Here is a 16,618-nt window from a genome sequence, read left to right as displayed (position 1 = left end):
TTCAGGTGGTTTTCCTGCCTCAGCCTCCTGAGTAGCTGGGATTACAGGCACCTGCCACCATGCCTGGCTATTTTAGTGGAGGCAGGGTTTCACCTTGTTGGCCAGGCTGGTCTCGAACTCCTGACCTCAGGTGATCCGCCTGCCTCAGCCTCCCAAAGTGCTGGGATTACGGGCATGAGCCACTGCACCCAGACTTCTTGATTTTTAAATATTATTTCACATGGAACTTCTTTGTGTCTTTTTTCTGTGTGAATCTGTGAACGCCAGATGCAAAGTTTCTGTCACAAAGAATTAATTTTAGGTCAGCCTTAAGAATGGGAGTAGGGAGAGAACAAAAAGAAAAATCTTCAATTATATTCCACATCCTTAATTGATGACTTATAGTAATCTTTACTGTAGGCATAGAGGGAAACTACAAATAAAATTGAAACATAGTCTGTGACCTAATTCTGTCTTTTTTGGTTTTTGTTACTGTTAAAATATTAATAATAAAAGTACTATTCATAGTTTTCTAATAGTCTAAAATTTGTTTTTATTTTCTGTGTGGTCTTCTGCTCTTCTATTTATATTTAAAAGGCATCGTGGCCAAACAATAAAAAAAGAACCTTGGGAAGGATCTTAAAGGAACAGACAGCATAAAAGCAGTAGACAAGATGTCTGAGATTTTTCTCATTTGCTTTTTAATGGGGTGTGTGAATGATAGGTTTCTCCATGAAGGAACTTCTGTTCTGTTCTGTATAAATGAATTGTCCTATTTTCAGTCCATTGGAGCTGTCTGGCCTCCCCAAGTCCAGGAAGTTGCAGGCATGGGCAGTTAGGTTCTTTTGTTGGTGATGTCACTTAATTTTAATTCTCAACACACCATTCCTTTTCTTACAAAAAGTTTCACTGCAGGCTTGGTCGGATGAGTAATAAAGGCTCTCTCTTGAATCATATGGATAATGCTGGCAAGTGACAGAAATAGAGGAGAGTTCTTTTAAAAATACAAGGCACTTGGCTTAGAGTGAGTGCAGAATTGAATCAAAACCCCAAAGCAGATGCAATAAAACCAAAATTATTTTAATAAAAGAATAAAAGGAAAAAAGCAACTTGGTTAGTCTACATAGCATATTTTGACCTTTTAATGGTCTGTCAGTGTTGTTTGTCATGATGAATATCTTGGCTGCAGAATATGACTTTACTGCATGGGATGGTAACAGTGGTCTCTGGTATTTAATATTTACAGTCTGGTTTATTTGTGGTGTAGAGGTGAGATGGTGACTCTCCAGAGCCTTTCACATAAAACATCTTCTTTCTTCTTCTTTCTAGATTTTCATCTGATGGAAGACTAATTGTGTCATGTAGTGAGGATAAAACTATTAAAATTTGGGATACCACAAATAAGCAATGTGTTAATAACTTCTCAGATTCCGTTGGGTAAGTACACTTTCTTTGTGCATTTGTGTGGGTTAGTTTTCTAAGGAGACATTTGATTATAACAATTTAAATAAAGAAATGAGTAAAGAAATTGAAATATGGCCGGGTGCAGTGGCTCATGCCTGTAATCCCAGCACTTCGGGAGGTTGAGGCAGGCGGATCACCTGAGGTCAGGAGTTTGAGACCAGCCTGACCAACATGGTGAAACCCTGTCTCCACTAAAAATACAAAAATTACCTGGGCATGGTGATATGCGCCTGTAATTCCAGCTACTTGGGAGGCTGAGGTGGAAGAATCACTTGAACCCAGGAGGCGGAGGTTGCGGTGAGCTGACATTGCGCCACTGCACTCCAGCCTGGGTGACAAGAGTGAGACTCCGTCTCAAAAAAAGAAAAAAGGAATTGAAATATTAGGTCATCTTATTCTTTCCTCCTAGATTTGCAAATTTTGTGGACTTTAACCCTAGTGGTACATGCATAGCTTCAGCAGGTTCTGATCAAACTGTGAAAGTCTGGGATGTAAGAGTGAACAAGTTACTACAGCATTACCAAGGTAACAATTTTCCTAACAAAAAATTCAGTTACTGAATGGACTCCTTTTGGAAGGACTGATTCTCCTTGTTGGTGTGGTTTGGCTCTCTTACTTGGGGTCGTGGGCTGCCTTGGAACAGGCTAGAGAATAGTATAATTAGCTCCCATCAACAGCAGGGTCTCAGAAGCTCAAGGAAAGCAGGAAGTGAAGAGACCTTAAAAATGATGTGAGGGCTGGTTAAAAAAAAAAAAGAAGAAGAAATGAAGAAGTTGCTATGAGATTTTCAAACTCTGGTTATCAGCATTGTGTGAGAAGTCAGGGATAGAAATGACTGGATTCTGAATCACAGGGAGTTATGTGAGCACAAATAGGTGTTATAACTGGTAGAAAACAACTACCTACTATGGCTATGTATTGAACTAAAAGAGAAGTGAATTTTCTTGGTTTATATTGGATTTATATAAAATCCAAATGATTATTAAACATAGTAGCTTATCCAGTGCTTACCATGTAGCAGACACTGTGCCAAATCTAAACAATATTCCTAGGAGGTATCATTATTACTCACATTTTAAAGATAAGGAAATTGAGATTTAAACAGGGTAATTAACTTGCTCAAATAATCAATAGAACTACTTAGGTCTTCCTGCTTACATAGTGCATAGAAAAATTAACTTTTGATCATTGTGTTATACTGCCTCCTGTTGGAAGGATGCTGTCTGGAAACAAATTTTCAAGCATGATGGCAGGACTGTGCCCATTTCAAACCTGTCTCCACACTTTTCTCCCTTTAATCCCAAGCCACTAATTAGTTATTACCTTTAATTTGAGACTAGGTTATATACCCTGTCTGAGCTGATGATAATTAACTGTCGGTTTTATTGGCAATATATCCAAAGAATTTATAGTAATGTGGTCAATAAGATTACCTTTCCGTGACACAGTCTCATTTTTAAAGTTATTCTGGCTCTCTAACTGGAAGCTTAATGCTATGTGATGCCAAAATACTCGTTTTAGTGAGCTATATAGAGTTTTGTTGTTGTGGAAACAGTGCTCTTGTTTGCAACCTATTGCTAATAAGGCACTGGGGTATCTTCAAAAGTAAGAATTGTTCTCTGAACTTTTTGCTTTTATTTTCTACAAATCAGTTCACAGCGGTGGAGTTAATTGCATATCATTCCATCCTTCGGGTAACTATCTCATCACAGCTTCTTCAGATGGTACCCTTAAGATTCTGGACCTCTTAGAAGGAAGGCTCATCTACACACTTCAAGGACATACGGTATTAACACTCAGATTCTTGCTTTTTATATATAAAAATATAAAATAATATATATTTTAAATTTCTGATCCATTTTTCTGTCCCTTTATTATTTTTCCAGACATAGCACACATTGCTGCTATCATAAAATTTTTTTACTTCCAAGGCTGTTTTTATCCTCTGGAAGCAACTCTTAGAAATATTATTTGTGGCCGGGCGTGGTGGCTCACGCCTGTAATCCCAACACTTTGGGAGGCTGAGGCGGGCGGATCACCTGAGGTCAGGAGATCGAGACCATCTTGGCCAACATGATGAAACCCCATTTCTACTAAAATACAAAAAATTAGCCAGGTGTGGTGGCACGTGCCTGTAATCCAAGCTACTTGGTTGGGAGGCTGAGGCAGGGGCATCACATGAACCCAGGAGGGGGAGCTGCAGTGAGCTGAGATTGCGCCACTGCACCCAGCCCAGCAACAGAGCAAGACTCTGTCTAAAAAAAAAAAAAAAAAAAAAAAAAGGAAGAAAAAAATAAACATTATTTGTTGTAATTCTTATCAAAATCAATGTGTATCTTTCAATGGCCATTACATGAATCCTCTCCTGCTGTCTTTATCAGTATGTTGTATAGATTGACTGGGTAAATGGTGATGGGTAAGTAGATTCCGTACTTCAGATCCTTCCTTCATGTGGAGGCTGTCCCGCTTAGCCCTGACACCCAGCCTCTCACACCTCTTCCTCACTCCTTCTGCTAATTTGTTGGTGGGTTTAGGAGAAATTGAGTAAGCACAGCCTAACACCTTCTACTCTCTTGCCTTTGGGAGTGAGCCACTCTTCACTGTTTTTCTCTGATATTCCTTGTGGGGAGACCTGCCCTTGTGTAGTGTTGCCTGTCACTCATTCTGGGCATCAGTTCTAGAAAGCCTATTTGTGTTACACATAAAAGCCACATTCTCTTTTTACAAGCATTTATTAGAAAGAAAGGTGATATTTCGATTCTTATGTGCTGTATTCCTTTGTCTTATTTCTCAATTAGTTTAGAACCAAGTAGGTAAGAGGGGTGCCTTTTACTGAGCCTGTGCAAAGATCCCTCCCTGGCATATAGATCAATTTTTTAAATTTATTATTTCTTTATTTTTGAGATGGATTCTTAGTCTGTCACCCAGGCTGGAGTGCAGTGGCACAATCTCGGCTCACTGTAACCTCTGCCTCCTGGGTTCAAGCGATTCTCCTACCTCAGCCTTCTGGACAGGTGCACCACCACGCCCAGCTAATTTTTTTTTTTTTTTTAGAAGAGACAGGGTTTCACCATGTTGGCCAGGCTTGTTTTGAATTCCTGACATCAGGCAATCTGCCTGCCTCGGCCTCCCAAAGTGCTGGGATTACAGGTTTGAGCCACTGTGCCCAGCCTAGATAAATTTTTTTGAGTATATAAACTATTCTTTTCTTCCAGACAATATTCAAACTTCTCTGAATTTTTTAGAATGCGTCCTCTTTTTTTCTAAGGTAGTTCCTTTTAACAAGTATAAGCTGTTTATATCTAGAAATAGAATGAGCTTTGTAGTCTAGAAGAGAGGAGTTTCTTTTTCACAGGTTCTGCATGGCTTCCTGCTTTGTGTTATCATTTATTCTGCAGTGGCGTTAGGGTAAAGCAGAAATAAACACTAACCAGCTTAAATATATGCATATCCATGGATTTAGGCTGAATAAACACAACCAATAAAAGTGGCCAAGGATTGAAATAGCCATGAAAAAAGTACAAAATAATAGGGAAAAAAAGATAAACACAGTCTTCCAGTAGGAACACACTACATGAAGATGGAATTTTAGTCTGGAAGTGAAGGTGTTTATGAAGCTATTAATATTATAACCTAAATCTGTGGAATAGTCTACTTGGGAAAATATAAGATGTTTTTCCCAAAACTTTTCTTGTAGAGATTAAGGACATATTAAAAACATATGGTATATATTAATATTTTTGAGATAAGAAATACGTACTCTTATCTGGACTGAAAAATTGACCTAGAGGCTATCCACCTTGTGACTGTGCCAAGCAAGTCTTGTCCAACTCCGCAGTAACTGCTCAATTTCAGGTTTTCATTACCTCTCACCTAGATAATTACAGTAACTTCCTAACTGGCCTCCAACCAAGCATCTTACTCCAATTCATCTTTCTCACAATTGTGATACTGATTTTAATCATTCACAGCTCTCCTCCTATCTATGTTCTGCTCTTTAAACTTTTAGTGGTTTATGGTTGCCTACATGAAGGGAGAACTCAGTGAAGCCCATTGGTCAGGAAATGGACTTCATGTAAATAGCCTCATTCCCATTACCTACATATTTATCATTCAGTTTCTGCTAGTGATTGGTTGAATACAGAGTCCAAAGCCAGAAAATCTTAACAGAAATTCTTATGAACTTACATATGTACAAGCTTTTCTTGAAAGGAGAAAAAAGTTATTTTTTAATTAATTTTTAGTATTTTTTAGTATCATTTATTTGTGTTTTAATATGATTGGGTTGATTCTTTGATTATCTTTACTCTGCCAGCATTAGTTGCTGGCAACTGATGTGTTTTATCAGACTTATTGCATGAGTAGTATGCATAGATTAGGATGAGAAATTGATATCCATAGTCTTCTTGGCCATGAGAAAGCATTACCAAGTACTTTTTTTTCTTTATCTCCCTTTATTTCTCAGGGACCTGTCTTTACTGTTTCATTTTCAAAAGGTGGAGAGCTATTTGCATCAGGGGGTGCAGACACACAGGTTTGTAAATCTTTCAGCTCCTCTTTGATTTGGTTAAGGTAAAGGAATCCTTGACCTCAGCTAAGAGTTTTACAGCCAGCTAGTTTGTATATGTTAAGATGGTTGTCAATGAGTTTATATTTTAATTAGTACCATGAAGTCTGCTATCTCATAGCTGAAACAGAGCCAGTTCTAAATTTTGGGAACTCAAATAGTTATTTTCTTTTGTTCATTTTACACTTAACTATACATGTAACTGACACTATATGTCCATTTTCAGTAATTATATAGCACTTTTGCTTGAATCATTGCCTAATCTTAAGCTTCTTGAGGATGGTAAATATAAATCATTTATATAGCAAATCTGCATTTATCTGAAATGACCAAAAGTCGTTCATGGCCAGATTTATTGAATAAAGTGAATGACTAAGTCCAAAACATGGTTTTGGGCTTTGACCAAAAAAAAAGAGGATTTTAAGATAACCAGATATTTTCTTAATATGAATTTTAAACCAGACATGAAGGCAATTCAAAATGTTAAATCTCTCCCCCAACCACACCTTAAAAAAAGATATTGAGAAATAGTAACATAGTTGAAATATATATCTACCCTTTCTACTTTGGGAGACGATTCTGTATATTGTGGGTTTTAAAATCAGCTCTATTGCTTGTACATGCAAGTCAGTAACTGCCAACATCATTGACTTTTTTCATAGGTCTTATTATGGAGGACTAACTTTGATGAATTGCATTGTAAAGGTCTTAACAAAAGAAATCTCAAAAGATTACATTTTGATTCACCACCACATCTTCTTGATATCTACCCAAGAACACCACATCCCCATGAGGAAAAAGTTGAGACTGTAGAAGTGAGTATTTTGTTCATATTTGTCCTACATTTTGTGTACATTTTGAGGCTTTTGCTGAAGGAGGTGTTTGAAATTACTGAATTATATATATGAAACCTAGTGCTGCCTTAAAACAGCAGCACGTTGATAAACAGTTGTTTTCACTATAGTGTGTAATAAAGTTTTATATTTGTTTCTTGAAGGCCCAGAAGTAAAACTAAAAAATAGTGTTGATAGTAATAGGAAATGAGAAATTAAATCTAAGGCCTCTGGTGACTGTGAAGTCTGAACTAGCTTTATATTCTAGGTGTGTTTAGGGAGGTCATGTGATGGCTGTCATGAGAATAAGGCTGAAGGGCAAGAATTTTTATAATGGTTATTGAAATAGGTAGCTTAAAACTCTTTTATAGCAAAAAGAAAATCTTGTGGACAGGTAAAAGAAGAGATTTAGTGATTAAATCTAATAATTAAGACAATGTTATTGCCTGCATATATTTTGCATATATAGTTATCTATTTAGCTGTAGGTTTTTGCTGACAAATTCCCTTAGGTCCTATGAATTTAAGTGTTATGATTTAAGCATTCTTTTGTCTTCAAAGAGAGATTTATCTTTGCTAGATGCTTAGTTGATGTTAGCCTATTCTTATTTTGCATGATTCTTCTTCAGCCGTTTCTCTTCTAAGAGCTGACTTCAGAAATTACCTGTTCATCTGAATTTTTATCACTGGCAGTCTCTTTGCTTTTAGAGTTAGGTATTTTGAGTTCTTGACATGTATTCCTGAGCGGCAATGCACGGTAGCCGCATTCACTGTTCATGCTGTGCATGTACCCTCCCTCACCCACATCACTTCTTTCATTTTGTTTTCCGTAGTCTTGGTCTTTGCTGTTATCTCAGGCACTTCTGCTAGTCTCCAGTTGTGCATCTAAGTATATGTTTTTGTTCTTTGTTTTTTTAAACTATTTTCTAGATTTTGTTTAATCCAGCCATATCTTGGGATTTCTGTCTTTGCTTTTCCCTGGTAGTGTTGACTTTCAGTTCTTGGCTATAATCTTTGTCTTTTCCAACTTCTGACAATCTTTTCAGTTCTTCTAAAGTATTAATCATGTTACCACTTCTTTGTACTACTTATTGTATTATCATTTTTCTTTTATTTAAAAGAAAAAAATGTAATCTAATTTGGTTTTCCCATTTTTTGCTTCTGTTTCTAGTTATATTTATCCCTGTGATCATATAAATTCATATAAAATACATGTGAAATATATTTTAATTTAACTTGAGTATTTTTTTCTTGTATTATCCAAGTTGGTTTTATTAACTCTTGGTATTTTTATTCTGTCATCTTGTGGTTTGGCCAAGATTGATCAGGAGGGAAATATCCATTTGGCCGCTTTCCAGGGGGTTGGGTGGCAGAACTGCAGGCTGATCCCGAGACTGCTTTCCTCGTGAATTAGGTGATATTTCCATGACTCCACACTCACCTCGGCACAGAGACTCAAGCCATTTTTTCTCTGATTTACTGTCAGCCCCAGTTCATTTCAGAGTGCTAGGCTTTCTTTAAAATGTCAAGGAGTTGCCTGAGTGGCTCTGCTCTTATGATACAGCCAAAAAGCCATTAAACCAGCTGGGCTGCTTTGTGTTGCTGGGTCAGGATGACCCAGGCCATGCAAAGCCACTCTCAAAGTTTTCACATATACCCCTAAAAATTCTATTAAACACTGACTTTTCTTCATCGTGGAATTAGAGTTCAGTTGCACTATACAAAATGCTGAGCCTTGTGACTGAATTTTTTGTGACCTTAAGGTAGTCAGCCTCTGTGTACACAGTTTAAATTATCTGTAAACAGGCATGGCTGCTTAAATTAAGTATAAAACATGACTTGCTTTTGTAAAACACTTTGAGGCCCTGTGATATAAAATGCCAGAAGAGTGATAGGATTCTGTATATGAACAACCAATTGTTGTAATTGTTTCTTTTTTTTTTTATCTTAAAAATCTCTTGGGCCAGGTTCGGTGGCTCATGCCTGTAATCCCAGCACTTTGGAAGGCTGGGGTGGGCGGATCACGAGGTCAGGAGTTCAAGACCAGCCTGACGAACATGGTGAAACCCCGTCTCTACTAAAAATACAAAAATTAGCTGGGTGTGGTGGCACGTGCCTATAATCCCAGCTATTCTGGAGGCTGAGGCAGGAGAATCGCTTGAACCTGGGAGGCGGAGGTTGCAGTGAGCCGAGATCATGTCACTGCACTCCAGCCTGGGCAACAGGGCGAGACTCCGTCTCAACAACAAAAAAAATCTCTTATAAAAAAGTCAAGGTTATGAAATTTTCGAGACAGGGAACAACTTTAGTATTATGAATAAATAATTGTTAAGTACCAAATTGTGTTTTAAAGACTCTACTTCAAATTAATAAATATGGATCCCTCACAAAGCCAAAGACTTAGTTCAAAACTTTCACTTAGAATGGAATAGTCAGAATAAAAGTTGTACTGTGTTCATTTATGATTAGTAAACTTTACTTTGAAATACTAAATTCAGTAGATTAAGTTTTTTTCAAAGCTTTAGACAAATTTACATACAGTTACTTGGGAAATGTTTTAAAACTTAGAAATCTTTTTTTGAGGTCAGTATTAGGATTTAAGGAAAATAAACAGATCTTATTAAAATATGTAGAATAAATGGTATCTAAGTGAACTGATTAATTTTTCTTTCTCTGTTTGCAGTGACCATGAGTGTTTTATTTCTGAGTTTGAAACGAGATAGCATTTCTATGATTTGTATTATGTTTTCTATGAGACTCATCTGAATTGCATAATCTCAATCTGCTGAGTAAAATAGTTTGGCCTTTTGCAAAAGCCACCCCTTTGCTAGCCTTAAGCGCTTCACTTGTTTGAAGGTGGGGAATCCCGCAGAGTCTTAGATCTTGGGTACCAGCTGACTAAATATATAAATTACTAATTCCTACATGGATAGAGGGGGTGATAGCCAGATTACTTTTAAAATAAATGAGAGAAGGAGGCCACACGAAAGAAGGCATGAAATATCAAATTCTCTCTATGTGAAATAGCCCTCTCCCGGGTTCCTCCTACTTATCTAACTACAGATCCTTCATTGTACTCCTGGCCTAGGCACTCCATCTTAATTAAAAACATGAGAACAGCACCTTTCTCTCTCTTTTTTGGTGGGAAAGAAGCCCAGTTTTTACACAAGGTATCTTGACCCTACCCACATTGTGCTATAGCACATCACTAGTTCATGCTGACTTTATCTTCTTCAGACTGTCATGAGTTGGATTGCATTGTCCTGCCCCTAGACAAAACCAGACTTTCCTTCAGTGTGTGTGTATGATATTTTTCTCCGGAGCAGTCCCCTTCTTTCTTACATATTTTGATGAGAAGACAGTAAAGCCGTTCTAAGGGATGGCGAGAGGTCTTAATGACAGTAAAGCATCAAAATAGTTATTCTAGGAGAATTGTAGAATATTGTAAGCAGGGATTATAATTGGTTAAACATATTTTTTAATAAAATAATGTTATGATGGCTTTCAGTTTGTTATGGCCATTTTAGATTACCTTAACATATAAATTGCATATGAAATTCTGTATGATATTTAGCAGGAAGGAAAATGTCCTTTACCTTAACCAAATATTTATATAATAATATTTTGTGATAGTCTGACCATGATTCATTGTTGAAACGTACAAGTGATCAATTTAAGTCTTTAAGTCTGAGATTGGGTTTTTAGCTCAATCTTCTAATAAGGTTGAAAACATCACCATTTATAATTTTTTTAAATGACCACTTGTCTATCCATTTTGTATTCTACTTCTAACTGTGGTATATGTTTATACTGTTTCAGGCCTCAGTAAATGTTCATTACATGATGATAAAATCTAATACTTTACAAGACTGTTCTGTCTTATACAAATTAAATTAATATTCCTAAAATCTCGGTGAAATAAGTACCACTATTATCCCATGAGAAATTGAGGTCTATGTTAGTTAAATCTTAAAGTTAGTAAGTGGCAGCACTAGAATTTCAACCCAGGCACTCTGGTTGCATTCTGTGTTTTTAACCACTTTGATGTAATGCTTCAATATAAACAAAATTACATTTTATCCTGTTAACGGATATTAAAGTATCTGTGTGCTGGATGTTGTACTAGCTTTAGGGTATGCAGCAGTGAACAAGATGGGCATACTCCTTGCCCTTTAGAAGCTTCTAGTCTAGTGAAACCTTATGGAATTTATTAGTAGAGGTTTTATGTTCGTGGACTCCTCAGTATCATGGACACAGAGAACCTCAATGGGGGATGTGGGATGGTACCTTTGAGGTCATACAGGCTAACCTTTACCTCATTCATTAGTCCCAGTTATATACCCTTGTCCAGCCATGGAGAATTTGGCCTCTCATAGGCAGCCCACTTCATTTCAAGGCAACTCTAATTATTAACATATTCTTCCCTTCAATAAATATCAGGAGCACAAGGTACTGTTAGTGTTCCTGAGAGTTAGCTAGCAAAGAATTTAACCATATCACCCCCTCAGTGTATTTTCTTTGGAGAGGACTATAAATGTTACTTAGTAAGAACTTCCAGCTCTATTTAACTTATGTGGCAGCAACTTATGCAGTTAAATACTGTTAATTACATCAGGACTTGTTTCCCAACTTGTAGGTCAAGGATTTTTTTTAATGACAGGTGCTGACTCTATGTGATTTAGATTTCTTGAGCAGTTTCAATTTCAGATGGTGCAACTAGATTGTATTTTCATAGGTAAATAATTTTCTGGCTACACTAGGTGGCAGTAGATAAAAGAGAATAAAACGTATGCAAGCAGTCTCTGGACAGCGAGTCTTAAGATTAAAAGGAAAACAAGTCACTCTCACATTTCTGTTCTTTGCCTCAACTCTGGACTTATAGTTAATGGCAGGAGGCTGTGTTTGATTTCTGCTTTATGGGACAGCCAGGAAGAGACAACGGTTTTGGCTAGCTGAGCTGATTGCCCCTCATCCTCACCAGGCACAGCTTTATTCCTTCTTTACTATAGCATAGCAGTTATACCTCCCCTTTAACACATTGGGTGGATAATTATAAAATACGTTTACTATTTCTAAAACTACAGCCATACTCATCAAGCATGGTAAGTGCTTTAAAAATTATTCCACTCCTCTTATCACTGGACAAGCCTTCATCACTACAGACCTAGATTAATGCTGTAGTGTCCTCAGTGCCGTCCCTAATGTATTCATGATACTTTATGTGTCTGTCAGATTACTCTTTCAATTCAGCACATTTTAGCTTCCAACTTTCTGTGCCTTCCCAAATTCCTTCACCCTTCACAATTTGACCCTTGACGACCTTCTTCTTTCTACCCCTGTGTGAAAGTATGTCAGCATTCTTCCACTATGCCATGAAGAATGCTCTTTTACCCATCTCCCTGTTTTTGTTTTCTAGATCTTTTATTAAAGAGCCATCATATGCCATGTTTCCTCCATAGGAAGCCTTTCGCACTATCTAAGCCGAGCTTGTCCAGCCCATGGGTCACATGCTGGCTTTGAATCCAGCCCCAAACAAATTCGTAAACTGTCTTAAAACATTATGAGATATGTTTGCAATTTTTTTTTTTAGCTCATCAGCTATCATTAATGTTAGTGTATTTTATGTGTGGCCCAGGACAATTCTTTCAATGTGGCCCAGGGAAAGCAAAAGATTGGACACTCCTGATAAGCGCTCAGTCAATAGTTTCTTCTTTAAGGTTCTTTAGTACACTTACTGGTACCATTCATTTGATATAAAACTCTGCTATCTTTGTTGCTCTTTGTTTACTTCTTTGTATTCATAATGTTTCAATTTTATTTTTAATTTTTTTGTCTTTTCAAATTCTGAAATAGCCTCCCTCAAAGTTAGTCACCACTCTAGGTAATCATTCCGTTGCTTTTCTTTGTAACTTTATATATTTGAATCTATAATTATTGTTTAATTTTGAATGAGTTTGAACTTTATATAAATGGAATTATATTGAATATATATTTTCTGTAACTTACTTTTTAATTTAACATTAAAGTCCTGAGATTCATACATATGAATTCTGAATTCATGCATTCATAAATTGTTTTCACTGCTGTATTGCATTCCAGTGAATTTGTCACTGTAGTAATTCTTACAACCTGTTTTACTGTTGATAGACACTTAGGGTACTTCCAGTAGTTTTTTGGCCATTACAAACAATGCTGCTACAAACAGTGTTGGCATCATTGAGCTTTCTAGTTTTTGCAGTCTAATAGATATTAAGTGGTATTTTGCTTTAATTTCACTTTTCTCATTACGAATGTTCTGAATATATTTATTTTCCATATATACAGCACTCTGCTTTTAAGCTCTTTATGATACAGGTTTCTACTTATTTGAGCCTTTTTCAATGTTAACATAAGTTTTATTCTTTTCCATAAGGTCTTACTCATTTTTGTATGTTTATTCTGATGTGTTTTTAAACTTTTATGGTATTGTCAATGGTGTCCTTTAAAATTTTGCATTTTCTAACTGTGTGCTAGAATGCAGAAATGCAGTTGATTTCATATATTGATTTTGGGACTAACAATCTTATTAAACTCTGACTATTCTAATGATTTAGCAATAGAGTCTAGATAACATTATATATGAATGAGAATATTATTTCTTTCTAATTGTTATCTTAATACCTGTTATTTCCTTTTCTTACTGAACTGGCTAGGATTTTTTTCTTCATCTTTTGAGGTGGGTCATTTTATTTTATTTTTAATATTCCTTTTTAGATAAATTACATTGATTTTCTAAAGTGAAAACCTTTTATTTCTGGGGTAAAGCCAACTTTGTCAAAATGATCTTTTCTTATACGTTGATAGAATTGGTAGGCTAACATTTTGCTTAAAATTTTTTTTATCCATAGTAATGAATATATCAATATATTTTAATTTTAGAATATATTAGAAAATGCCCTCCAGGTTTTTACAAATAGCATTTAGTTTCTTATGGTATGAAAATCTCATAATTTTTTTTTATGTATATACACAGATTAATCCAAAGCTTGAGGTAATCGATTTGCAGATCTCTACTCCCCCTGTTGTGGATATCCTTTCTTTTGATTCTACCACAGTAAGTTGGGGTTTTTTTGGACACTTAAGTGGCATTTAATCATTTGGCATAATCCATTTTCCTTTAAAAAATGTTGGGGGAGGAGATAAAACGTGGCCTATGTAGCCTAACATTTTAGTATAGGAAAAACTTTATAGTCATATTTACAATGCATCTAAATAGTTTACCACAAGGGGGAGCAGCACCAATTTCCAGGAAAGCTTTCTTTTTTTTTTTTTTTTTTTAATTATTATACCTTAAGTTTTAGGGTATGTGTGCACAACGTGCAGGTTAGTTACATATGTATACATGTGCCATGTTGGTGTGCTACACCCATTAACTCGTCATTTAACATTAGCTATATCTCCTAATGCTATCCCTCCCCCCTCCCCCCACCGCACAACAGGCCCCGGTGTGTGATGTTCTCCTTCCCAGGAAAGCTTTTACTTTGAGGTCCCTGAGTTCAGTCTAATCCATACCCACTGTCTCATGTATTAAGATGCCACCCAGGTGACATTTCACATGCTGTTGCAGAGCAGATCCCCTATTGTGTTATTTGTCCTTCGGAGGTGCTAAACTTACTTCTAGTCTTCTCATTAGAAGCTGTAAGAAAAACAGCACTGCCCTTTGTTAATCTCTTTTGATGGATTATCCATAAATTAAGAAGTATTTCTAATACTTACAATTTTCTTTATAGAAATTACATATATAAAATTTATTTATTCAGTGTTTTCAAAATATTCAAAGATTAAGAATTTTAGCCTTTCCATTTAGGATTCTGCTTATTCTTTCCAAGGCAAATCACTGCCACAGTTGATCCTGCTAGTCAGTGCAAAACTAATCGTAAGAACAAATGGGAAGAACAGCATGGTCTTTGACGACACTGCTGCTATGATGTCAGTTTAGTTAAATATTTTGGGTACATTTTTAATTTGTAGCCAAAATAAAACCCTGACATTATGACATTATAAATTCTCTAATAGATCTCAAGAATAGTATTTATTGTAGAGGAATTCTACAGAGGACTAGTCCATTTTGAGTCTATGTTGTATCAGAAAGCATTCTAATTATTCAAAGGTCCTTTCAGTGTTAATCCCATAGCAGAAAAGACTCCTAGATCTCTCATTAGGAGTTTCAGTGACAAACACCAAGTGAGGGTAACCAATGAGCTGATTGTTAAAGGGAATTCCAAGAATCACTGGTGACCGCTAGGACTTCAAACCGATCTGTGTTCTTGTTTCTTACAGTATTCATGTTTATAACTCTAGCAGCATTGCTGCATTAATAATTTAAGAAATTAAAAATTAATGGGATGTCTACAACTTGCCACAGTACTTAGCTTATAGTAATTGTTCAACACATTTATGTTCAATGAATTACTCCAAATGCATGTTGTAGAAATTTACAAAATCTGATGAGTTAGGTTTTCCTCCTGTAGCGAGAAGGAGCAAAAAGATAGGAGATTTATGAGATGTGCTGCCTCCTTGTGAGGTAGTCAGTAGACTAAAATTGCACATTCCTGGCCTAGAAAATATCATAGATCATTAAAAATCTTTGGTCCACCTTTTGAGACTCACTGTCCCTGCCAGTACCCTTCAAGTTTTGCAAAGCCTCATTACGTGAGGAATCCAGACAGTTTTGACAGACAGTGCTATTGAGGTGGGCATAACTGCCTCCTAGCAAGGGACAGCAGGATGTCCCTTGTAGTATAGATTGTACATATCTATTGTAGATCATATGAGTCTATTGTAGTATACATCTATAATACAGGACCATAACTCGAGGAATATATGGGGTATGTGGGACATTGAGAAGACAATTCTGTATAATAAACATATGACATTTAATAGCTGTGCTACAAAACAGAATAATAAAATGGAAGAGTAAAATTATCCACAAAGGATAATATTAGGTTGAATTATATGAAATTGTCATTTTGTAGGCAAAAACAGTCTAATATCAATGACTTCACATGGTTTCACCCAATATATATGCATTAAAAGGAAGACTCCACTAGTATATAAAAATCCAGCAAACAAACAAAAAAACACAGGAAAACAAAATCTTGTTTGCTATGAATTGGTTTGAGATTATGCTAATAAACTCCTATCTAGATAGATTATAATCTGGGACATCGCTGCTTGCTCCCAAGCAAGGTATAAGGACTTTATTTTAATAGTGCATTCTGAAGACATAGATGCTCATAAAGCAGTTAGACTTTTTAAAAGAATATCTCCAAAGGGCTTTTCTTTAAATTTCAATGTGTATCTCTTTCTTTTAGTTCAATGATAGATAATTGGTTAGAAAACTAAAATAAAATTACTTTTTCAACTATTCACCTTTCCATTAATATAGTGGTAAATAAGCCTTAATTATAGTCTCCTCCCTACATTGACAGTTTCTCTTTTGCTTCTGCACAACAAATCAGACATAATTGTAAAGGGGATTTATTTCTGCTTTGGCATGAAGCACAATTGCATTCAATATTTTTGTGTGTACCTTGCATGTGATTGTAATTTAAAAACCTGGAGAAATACTGGAAGCCAAAAAAAGTAGTGTTTAAAGGTAATTTTTGTTATTGTTATTGTAGTTACTGTTTCTTTTGAGGGTTGATTTGTTTGGTTTTTGTAGACTGCACATTTCCTTAAAAAAAAAAAAATTCATTTCATCAAGATAGGACATAAAAAAGATGTCTCTTTAAACC

At 35.9% G+C, this 16,618-nt stretch overlaps 1 protein-coding gene across 29 annotated transcripts in view; it reads left to right on the top strand.

Annotated features, from left to right (window-relative positions):
- The window catches only part of POC1B (POC1 centriolar protein B), a 169,795-nt gene that overhangs the window by 52,017 nt on the left and 101,160 nt on the right, over positions 1-16,618 (top strand). For 17 of the 29 annotated variants that reach the window (XR_010115137.1, XM_063615166.1, XM_063615173.1 and 14 more), the window contains 6 exons: positions 1,309-1,416; positions 1,853-1,968; positions 3,096-3,229; positions 5,909-5,977; positions 6,673-6,825; positions 13,855-13,935. Coding sequence is in view for 25 of the 29 variants with exons in the window: in XM_063615166.1 (XP_063471236.1) it covers positions 1,309-1,416; positions 1,853-1,968; positions 3,096-3,229; positions 5,909-5,977; positions 6,673-6,825; positions 13,855-13,935 (661 nt within the window). In the remaining 4 variants the exon portion in view is untranslated. Of the gene's footprint in view, positions 1-1,308; positions 1,417-1,852; positions 1,969-3,095; positions 3,230-5,908; positions 5,978-6,672; positions 6,826-13,534; positions 13,558-13,854; positions 13,936-16,618 lie in introns of all 29 variants that reach the window. The other 12 variants (XM_055237364.2, XM_063615170.1, XM_055237359.2 and 9 more) reach the window with 5 other exon arrangements.

This window comes from Symphalangus syndactylus, chromosome 13, assembly GCF_028878055.3.
Source record: "Symphalangus syndactylus isolate Jambi chromosome 13, NHGRI_mSymSyn1-v2.1_pri, whole genome shotgun sequence".
Lineage (NCBI taxonomy): Eukaryota > Metazoa > Chordata > Mammalia > Primates > Hylobatidae > Symphalangus > Symphalangus syndactylus.
This window is presented reverse-complemented; position numbering and strand designations above follow the sequence as displayed.